Source organism: Plectropomus leopardus, chromosome 10, assembly GCF_026936395.1.
Source record: "Plectropomus leopardus strain MGB_pleo_1.0 chromosome 10, ASM2693639v1, whole genome shotgun sequence".
Lineage (NCBI taxonomy): Eukaryota > Metazoa > Chordata > Actinopteri > Perciformes > Serranidae > Plectropomus > Plectropomus leopardus.
In genome coordinates, this window is record NC_142185.1 from 12095680 (window position 1) to 12106032 (window position 10353).

At 38.1% G+C, this 10353-nt stretch overlaps 2 protein-coding genes across 5 annotated transcripts; both read right to left on the reverse strand.

The window, feature by feature from the left end:
* Positions 1-148: 148 nt before the first annotated feature.
* rmp64 (ribonuclease MRP subunit p64) lies at positions 149-6184 on the reverse strand. Of its 2 annotated transcripts, none has more exons than XM_088083060.1 (9): positions 6032-6184; positions 5655-5824; positions 5483-5571; positions 4376-4504; positions 4155-4232; positions 3729-4024; positions 3402-3460; positions 3062-3276; positions 149-2325 (listed from the first exon to the last, which is right to left on the reverse strand). In XM_088083060.1, the coding sequence occupies exons 1-9, from the start codon at positions 6114-6116 to the stop codon at positions 1998-2000; spliced, it is 1449 nt and encodes a 482-aa protein (XP_087939186.1). In that variant the 5' UTR covers positions 6117-6184; the 3' UTR covers positions 149-1997. The 2 variants fall into 2 exon arrangements, with proteins under 2 accessions (XP_087939186.1, XP_042350719.2); XM_042494785.2 differs by having other exon boundaries at positions 5670-5824; positions 6032-6183.
* A 1137-nt stretch (positions 6185-7321) lies between these two features.
* On the reverse strand, positions 7322-9723 carry tex30 (testis expressed 30). 3 transcript variants are annotated; one of them, XM_042495250.2, is made up of 5 exons: positions 9604-9723; positions 9178-9414; positions 8362-8413; positions 8008-8222; positions 7322-7566 (listed from the first exon to the last, which is right to left on the reverse strand). In XM_042495250.2, exons 1-5 carry the CDS (start codon positions 9619-9621, stop codon positions 7405-7407), a joined length of 684 nt encoding a protein of 227 aa, XP_042351184.1. In that variant the 5' UTR covers positions 9622-9723; the 3' UTR covers positions 7322-7404. The 3 variants fall into 3 exon arrangements, with proteins under 3 accessions (XP_042351184.1, XP_042351185.1, XP_042351183.2); XM_042495251.2 differs by having other exon boundaries at positions 9549-9629; XM_042495249.2 differs by lacking the exon at positions 9604-9723 and having other exon boundaries at positions 9178-9538.
* Positions 9724-10353: the final 630 nt, after the last annotated feature.

Here is a 10353-nt window from a genome sequence, read left to right on the forward strand (position 1 = left end):
TCAACAGTCTGGAACTAATCATTGTATGCATTCACTTATCAACACCACCAGGTGGAGCCAGAAATACACTGAGAGCCTTAAAAAGCTCCTTAGACTGGGGATCTGTAACATTAATGGCTTTTATAGCTTAAAATAGGCACTGGCAGTATTTGACGGATCATTAAAGCAATTTTATTTCTTTGAACATAAGAAATGGTATGTTATTACACTGTAGTACTGTCTTCAGAGGGTTGAACATGAGCACTAAATAGCTCTGATAACACTATTTCACTGAAAGCATGCTGTAGCCAACAGAGGAGTCTATGTCTGACAGGGGCTAAAGCCTCATTTGGTGTTCAGTGCCGAAACACAATGGTTTGAGGGCGCAGGAACAATCCAAGTTCATTACATTTTGTCATGAAGCTATTCCTCAGTCAACAGAAACACTCAGAAATGGTTGAAATTATTCAGGTCAGACTCAAATTTCTAAAAACAATCTCTCTTTAGAGTTGTTTCATTACCATGAGTACTGCATGAATCCTAAATGTAGACTCATTCAAGCTGAGCGTTGACATTCATTGTATAAATGTGACATCACAGGAGAAAATCTACGTTTTTCTGCACTTGACAGCAAGTATGAAAAAAAATCAGTTTTCTTGTAGGTGGAATTTTATAGTGTCAAGAGCAGGCAAATTGTTTCATGACTTTTGTTGTTCTTTGAAGAGGCAGACATGCTTCCAAAGAAATGCTTCTTGTGAGCCGAGGGGCAATTTTCCAGAAACAGACATTCATTATGATTTGCCTGCTCTTATGTTTTGTAGTTTAAAATGTTTAAGGAGAGACATCCCGGCTGAATCAAGTAAATTCAGATACCACCATGAAACTTGCTGATTAGATAGAGTAAGCCAAGAAGTTTTTTGAAGTTTTAAATCTGACATTGTCTCATTAAATATTCACTGATCCGAACACATTGCCAGAACAAAAATCTGAACATTGGATTAAGCCAAGTTAAAAATATTCTCATTTCACTTTGTGGACATAGGTTTTCACGAGGGGGGGTAATCACAAGTAATATCATAATAACTGTATCAATTCATTTATTTTTTAAATATATATTGCTGTTTGTTCTATTGTTTTAAATTCATTACATGTCATGTCAATGGAATGCTATGTGCACTCAGCACCACTGAAAATGACGGTCTCCCTCATTGACTTTTATGTATGTAAGTGTACTTAAGTTGAGATCTTTGGCTTAAGATTATAAGAAAAAAACTAATTTTGAGAAATTGACCTTTAAAGATATGTTTGGTGAAATCCTATACATCTTTAGACAAAAAAGGAACTAGAGTAAAAATTTGACTAATAGATATCACCCATAAACGTACCCAGCTGATTACTTACATTTCGACAAATATTTTTTGTATTACCATGTTTTCTGAAATTTCATGTTTTAGAACCACTGACTACTAGTCTGTAAAAGGGCATGTCATAGAAGCATAACAGCCCAAAAATCAAAACTGACCAGTGCATGAAAAAACTGCTTTTTTCACCTGGAATGTCTCACCTTCAGCTCCGTATTATTCTCTAATACATCAGTCAAGAGTTGAACCTGGTTTGTCATTCAATAACATGTTTACAAGTCAATCAGGAAACCGCAGTGGAGATTCCAGCTATGAAAACTATTCGAAATTCCCTATTTAGGCGTCAAGAAACTCAAAATATGTTACCCCACTGTTAAATTTCACCATTTTGAGTGTCCTGATAGCCAAACCGCATTGCCCTTAGCTCGATTACAGCCTGGTTCCTTTGTCACATGCCAAATCCTCACCTTTATCTACTTTCTGCTTTAAAAGACACTGCTGTTGTTTGGCAACTGCATATCAATTATATAAGGTCCGATCATCAGTTTTCATTGCACATTAAATTTTATCTTTCGTTTGCAAACAGAGGACTCTGCCATACACTGAGCTCGGCTCGATACAGTACCTTGTTTCCTCCGTGTGTCGAACTCCAAAGTGTCACAAACCTATAGAGGCAAATATGTCATCGATGTCATCATGGCTGTCGCCGCTGATGGTCTGAGATTTTGCGTCGTGTGTAGTCCTGTTCCTTTGGTCGCCAGACACTGAGAACTCCGTCTTTGTCTTTTGTCTCTTCAGCAGTCTCTTTTTCACACCACCTCTGACTGCTGAGGGCTTAAATCGACGCCTGAGTGACTGCAAGCGAGTTTTCAGGCCAGCATGTCTCCTTGTTGCAGCAGAGGAGTGACAGGCTCTTGGCATCGACCCGTGAGGAGATGAAGCCCAGCAAGCCTCCAGTCTGAACGTCTGCAGCTTCCTCTGAACGCTGGGGATGAGGACAAATGATATTCATAGGCACAATTGGTATTAGGAGCAACTGTGTCACAGAATACTAAAGTGTGTTATTTTAAGCTAAACAGCTTCACACATATAGTGGCCACTTTATTAGAACACCTGTAAAGTCTGACGCAATCCAATACAACGGTTCTGCCAAATTCTATTTTCTATAATTCTATTTTCAAAACTCTAGTATTTTATGAATGCGAGCATATCATTTTATTTTCAAAATATATTATCTTTTTCATATTATTGCCCTCTATTTCACAAATTAATTTGGGGTATTATATGTATATTTTGGCTTGTATTATTGAAATTGTCAGATTCATGTCATTGTAGTCCAGAAATTGTTTTTTTTTTTGGTTTTGTTTTCTGTTTAAGCTATGTAATCACTTTGTAGCTTTGATTTTTAAGGTGCTGTATAAATAAAGTTTATTATCATATTATACATTTTTTTGGTGTTGTTATAGTGAGCTGTAGTACATTAAGAGGGACTTTTTATTATAAATAGGGAGGACAAAAATATAGCAACAGCTCTCAATATAATGTAGTCCAGTAGAAGACCACATTTAACTATGACCTCAATAATAAAAAACAATTTACACATTTGCATTATAAATTTCATAAGGTAAGAATGTATGGCAGAGCTCTTGTTTTAAATTAGTCTGCACAACTGCACCGAATAAAGTGGACAGTGAGTGTATATTCTGCAGTGTTGTTCTTACTTGTAACCTGCAGCCTCCAGGCATCTCATCCTTCTGCACTTTAAATGCAGGAACGTTAAAAGGCGTTTTTCCCTTTCCATCCTCTGGGATTTACACCACGGGATCATTTCTTCCAGATGACTCGCCATGTCTTTGAAAGTAGTTGCCGCTCTCACTTGTTTCTTGAAATTTTGTTTCTTGTCCAGCTTGTGTGTTTTCTGTAGGATGGATTTCCCCTGAAATAAATTATGTAATCATTAAATAAGACCATAGGGTGACAACACTTGGTATTCCATCATCTGTAAATTAAAAAACAACAACAAAAAAACACATAAATATTTCATCTGGTTGGCTCAAATACCTCAGTGAAATCCTTGAATACCTTAAGAAAAGGCTTCATGTCAGTGTCAAGACTTATACCTGCAAAAAAGACAAAAATTACAACAGTAATGTCTGCAATGCTGGCAAATCACATAAGGCTACACTGAATATGATTTTGTAAACTTTCTGTGGCCGGGAAGGCCAACTTCTCAGACGACACTGACTGATTTGTCAGCCAAAACAAGAGCTTTCAAAATCTGCAGTTTTCAGAAAGCCTGTCACCCTCTACTGTGAAAAGTCCTTCAGACAGCGTCCTCTTACTGTCCTGCATTAAATGTGTCACGCAGAATACAGAGAAGCTCCACACCTCTTTCAACAGCAACACCCAGATCTTCTTTAACCTTCCTTGTCTGTGTCTGGCTCTTGACTTTAATAAGTTTCCTCCCCCTCCGTTGCTGCTGTTTCTCCTTGTGTTCTTTGATATGTGTTGGCTTTTTGGTCAGTACAGATGCATCAGAAGGACCCAGGAAGTGAGCTATATCTTCTGGCAGTGAGAAGTCTGTGAGAAAGGGCATGGGCTTGGCGTTGGCTACTTCTCTGAGGAGCTCCAGGAGCTGCTGATACAGAGTGGAAAGGCTGACCAGGATACCACGGGCAATCACCCTGATGGAGCACAAAGGCAGAAGATTTACATTTGTGGAAGCGGTTTCTAAACTAAAATAAATTAAACTGTTTAAAAACACCAATTTTGGAGATGCCGACATGCAAAGTAACAATAACAAAGAGCACTCACCAGAGACGACTGAGCATGCTGGTTAGCACCATATTCAAAATGACAAACTCCTCCCATTTCATCTGCTGCCTTGCGAGTCTGAAGCAAACATCTCTTAAGGGGCCACATTCACGAGGTGACATCAAGACAGCAAAGAGTGTAAAGCTCGAGAAATCCACAAAACAAATAGCAGATCCTCAGTGATTTCTGTCAGAATTATGCTTCTTCTCTCGAAAGGATACATGAAAGCTCTGCTGCAGCGATTCATCATGCAGCTCATCAGCTTGGTGGCTCCCAGCACTTTGAGGCAGAGCCACTCCAGCATGGGCTGACTGGGGACATCACACTCTCCGGCCTTGATGCTCAGTCCCCTGAAAACACACAAACACACGCACGCAACATTACAATCAATAAGCAGATAATTTTAGCCTCCCACGATAAACTAAATGTATCATTGTTGTAATGTGCGGATTCTACTAGGGCTGCACGACATGCAATGCACGATTATATGGCGATCATTTTGAACGGTATCGAGATGAGTCACCATTTTAGAGGGGAAGGATAATTTTGCATTTCGTTTTCACTGCAAAAAGAATAAAAAATGACCATGTGAGTTTTGCTGGGGTCTGTACCAAACAAGTATGTTGCCTTACACGTGGAATATGATTTGTAGATTGGGGCATTTCTGCAGCACCATATTTCATCATTTATGATGACATGCTGTGACACATTTTACCTTTATAAAATTTTTGAAGCTCCTGTGATTTGGATATTGCACTTGTCATATTGCAATTTTGATAATATTTCAACAGATTGTGCGAACTATCATGGTTTCACTGATATGCCAAAGAGCCGATGGAGTGAGGAGTCAGTAGTGACGGCCTGTGGCTGTGGCTTAATAACCTCTGGTACGTTTTCTCAGTGATCACAATCTGATGCCGGTGGCCCTCTCTAACAGATTTGCTAATATTACTTCCACTGCCACTACTCATTTTGTCTCCTAATTAAATAAGTTACTTGAGAAACTTAAAAGCTAATCATTTTAACATGCCAATTGACTTTGGAGACTTTGGAAATGTCAATTTAAACTTTACATTTTTTTGTTTTTATTTTGTACATGATTTAACAGTGTCTCAAACAAAACTCACAAAGTAGGAACAGTCTGACCTGACGTGGAAGATCGTTGCCTGAACCCACAGATATTATTGGTCTGTATATTTGAAGCATGATGAAACTCCAGTGTTTGTTTTACATTATTACATATTGCATACAATGTGTGTCGTTAAAAACTATGATGTAGGCCTGCATGTTCACACAGCACACCACACTGAACCAATAAAGCTTCCTACCTTTGAATCCTATTGGGACACAGCTCTGTCAGCTCCCGAAGAGGTTCATCAAGTTTCATGCTCTTCAGTCTGTGGATGCATTGTTCAACCTGAGGCACAAAACAACATATGAAACATGCAATAACACATACACATTAGTTAGTTCTTCTGTAACAGATCTACAGTCACACACCTGTAGTGTCCTCACCTGCTTTAAGCCTTTGAACGTCTTGTTGCCCCTGAAGCTGTTATTCAGGATGTACAGCAGCTCGTAGAGAACTCGTATCTCCGTTTGAAGAATCTCACTCCGAATAAGTTTAAGCACCTTCTCATTTTCCACCAACAGGGCTTTAACACGTGCATCTACAGAGCAGAAACAACACCTACATATCACACTTTATTCAATATAATGCTAATAAAGCACATAAGCGCTTCAGAGGGTAGAGCCATGCCCTCCCACGTGGATTGCAAACAGCATATATACACAGTGTTTAGCGCAGTTTGGTCACAGACATCGCGATACAAAGTCAACGTCATTTATCTTGTTGGCATCCGACCCATAAATCCTACCTGTAGTCGAGCTGAAATGTATGCGGACACTAGAAACAGCACCGGGAAAGGCAATGTTTATCTTGTTCCAGGGTTCCCGTGCCATGCTTCCCTGCAGAAAAAAAAGAAAAAATGCATGCGGAAGTCAGCCAGCCAATCCTATTCGACTAAATGTAAACGTCAGAGTTCCGCTTAAAGGCACAGGTTCACAATCCTCTTTTCATCTTTTCTTGATCGATTTCAAGTCAACGCTTTCCTCTCTTCAAAAATAACAAAAAAAGCAACAGATTTTTATACAATTACGAAAACTTGAATTGAATATGAATCTTTTATTTGCGTTTGTTTCTGTCAGTGTCCATTCTTAGTTTATTTTTTATTTTAAGATGTTAATTTATTTATTTATTGATATTATGATTACTGAACACTTTATTAATGAATGAACAATATAGCCCCATCATATTTTATATTTAGAACAAAAAACTCTTTATACATTTAAGTTATTAAATGATTATATGATGCATATAACACAAACTCTCGCATGATAAAATGTACCTGTAATTATTATTACTTTTTTTCAGATTTTATCCTGTTATTATTGTTGTTGTTGTTTTTTCTCTTGTCTATGTATGTTTGAATTTCTGTAAATAAGCTTGTGCACAATAAAGAAAGAGAGAAAAACACTCAGTGAAGTTGACTTGCATGTCTGACAATAGTGACTTAATCAACTAATTTTGGGATTAACCTTAATTCATGGTTAACCCTGACTTTTGGTCTCACTATAGTTTGTATTCTTACTGAGACCAGTTGCCATAGTAACTATCGGTAAGGTACCTGTGAAGTGTAATTTAGATGACTATAGGACCCCATTAGGAACAAAATTAGTGAAAAGCCTTTATTTTGCATGAAATTTATAATAACAAAGATATGATTAATGTGTATAGTTCCAAGCTCTCCCAGTGTTTTACTGTTTGTTTTTTTGGAATTTATATTGATTGCAGTGAAGCCAAAGTTCATTTTGCACATTGTGGACATTACAGTATCCACTTACCCCGCCATCATCCACCAGACTTACTAACCAACAAACCAACTACAATCAGTGTTCTAGTTTAGTTGTAAAACATCACCTCTGCAGCAGGTAGATTGTTTGAAATAGTGCTGCTGAGTTACTGTAACTGTTGTGTGGAAGACAAGCAAAACAGGCTCAATGTTTAACCAGCTAAAGACTTAGTTTTTAACATTAAACATGTTTTTGGTTGGAGTAATTTTCCATTAAGTTATCAAAAGTTTCTGATAAAAAAAAGACAAAACAACTTTTCTTCATCATGTAAAAATATATATCCTTTATTATTTAACTAGATGGACATAACAAAACAGAGAAAGTAAAATACATAAGTCTATGCTCCCTGCTTACTCATCCAGGTGATGACTTGTGAGTTTACTTCATCCAACACAGAATCCTCCGACCTTCCCTTCACTGTCAGTCCATGACTGCCTCCTGTCAGCCAAAAAACCTCAGCTGGAGCTTTCATTTCTTGTACCATCCCTTCAAAGAGGTCCTGAGCAAAGACAGAAAGCAAAAAGCACAATCACAAAATGAACAAACAAAGACATAGCACAGGCTGGGACAATAGAATAATTAGAAAACAGCACACACAACATGGTATATTGTCTATGTTATGAGGACTGGACTAAACAATCAGAACAATACAGGGCTTCTGCAAGTATCATTTAGGGAAATTGGAAAACATGACAGAATATAGAAGCAAAGTGAATAAAAACACGTAAAATTCGTGACTGAGATATATAGACAGAAATATATAACTAAACTGGGAAATCTATGAAGAATGAAGAATGTACTGAGACAAAAGGAGAACACTGTAGAAAAACAATAAGTAACTTAACGCACATAAATGATGTAAATACACAAAGGAAATCCTATAACTGTATGGATTAAATGGCACTCAGGGCAGAATAATGAGTCCCCAAAACATCCTCACCCTGTCACACATGTTGTCCTCGGTGCCTGACACAAAGAGCACAGGCATGTGTTCAGGTAGCCCCCTCAGATCTTCACTGCGTTGCTGATGGGCATGTGTCTGTCCCGGGGGGTGCAGGGGGAAAGACAGGCAGATGACACCCTGCACTGCATCCTCCGACTCATCACTCAGCTGCCTGGCTAAGGCTGCAGCAGCACGACATCCCATTGACCTGCCTGTGGACGGGTCACACAGATTTTGACAGTACTGATTATTTTTGTATTGTTCATTCAACTTCCAAAAACTTAGAAATGTGGTGACACACTAACTTATCTATTCCATGTGATGAACAGTAAGCCTGCTATTGCTGCTTACCTCCAACAAATATGTGCTTTATGGTAAACTTCTTCAGAGAATTCAAATAGTCCTGGAGGAAAAACACAAGTGTGTACAGCATCTCACTGATTTGGAATCTGTTATAGTAGCACTGGAAGACTATTGAATGAATAAGGGACTGTTCTTTATTTATCAGAAAGAGGGGTGGCTGGGATGTGACTTAATTTCATTTTTTAAAAATCTTGACCCTCCCCAAGGCTACAAATATTTTGTTTTGCACCTCCTTGAGTGACTCAGAGAAAAGGCATAAACCTTCCTCCACCATAACTACACCCTAAACACACACACACACACACACACACATATATATATATATGTTATTATTTTTTTAAATATTCACACCATATATAGCTATTGGGACAAATGTTATGATCAAATAACACAAGTGGGAGTTACTTCCAAATACATTTCTTAAGCAAATGCAAATCCTCCATCAGAGGTTAAAAGATGAAAATGAAATTATTGGGTTGAAAAAAACGTTGGTTTTTCCACTATTGCTGTGCTAAACTACTGTCACAAATGTGAAAATCCGGGAATATTTCCTGCTGTTACAGTTTTTTGGTTATGATAGGTAATTGAAAATAAAATAATTTCAAGTTGTATGTCCCTCCCCAAGCCAAATAATAATAATAACAAACACACACACACACACACAAATCCCTCATCAGTGCGTAAAAAAAAATATTTGACATGCCTCCCCCATTTTGCACCGCCCCTGCTGTCTCATAAATAACGAACAGTCTCTTCAAGAGTTCTATGTCTTGGATGGATGAATGACTGAATGAAAACGCTTACCCACACCGCACGGTAGGCCTTCACTCTGTAACCCAAGTTTAACCCTTTGCATGTGAAACGGAGACACAGGAAGCCATGTGAAGCTAAGGCATGTGCCAGAGACAGCAGATGTCTGAAGTTCATGTCTCCACCAGCTCCGTGTGTGAGGATGACAGCTGTGTGAACATCTGTTACTGAGGCAGGGAGACACAAGGCGGCCTCCAGATACTTTGTCCCAAATGGCACCTTCAGTGTGTCCTGAAAATCAGCGAGGAGTGAGAGAGCAATACACATAATGTAACCATTCATATCACGCGGGATATTTTTAGGATTTGCGTCAAAATGGATTCACGTTATTATTTATAACGCGATGTAACAGCTTCAAGTATTACACAGAGGTAGCCAGCTGTTAGAGCCCCATTTGCTTGCAGTTCTGTCAGATTTTACCTCTGCATACTTGTCCATTGCGGGATGTTTCGTCTTTAAAATTCCCAAAGTGTATGCTGTCTGCAAGTGACTGACATCTACTGTTCAGGAGTGCTCATTACAGCCTTACATTATGACCCTTCATACTGCTACAATATGACTGCTATCCATAGAAATCAAACGAGTCTGTTTCTGTGATGCTACCGTTTGTTAGCAATGTGAACAATTCAAACAATGGCTGCAGGGTGTCTCAGCAATCAGACACTTAGATTTAGTGTTTTTTAAGATTATTTCTGACTAAATTTAAGATTGTTTTTTGGACACATCGTTTTTTTTTTTATTATTCAAGCATTGCAGGTAGTGGTGTACTGTAAGAAAGTAACAATACTTTGTTACATTACTTAAGTATTTTTTGGGGAGTATCTGTACCTGAGTTTTCACATTTCTATGAACTTTCACTTTTACTTGACAACATATCCTAAATAAAATGTACTTTTACTCAAGTAAAGGCTCTCAGGCACTTCATCCATCACTGCCACCAGCTAACTGCAAAGTAAAAAGACAGGACTAGGTTTAGTGGTAGGGTTTAAAGATATGTAACATCAGAACTGCAGACTTTATGCAGAACAGCCTGACTCATTTGGAAAACAAAACAAAACATACAAAGATGGGTAAGTGAAATTAGATAACATTTTTGTGGTACTTCAGACATCACAAGTTCAAATTCAAGAATATTTGATGACTTTTACAGCCTAATATTTATAAAAATTG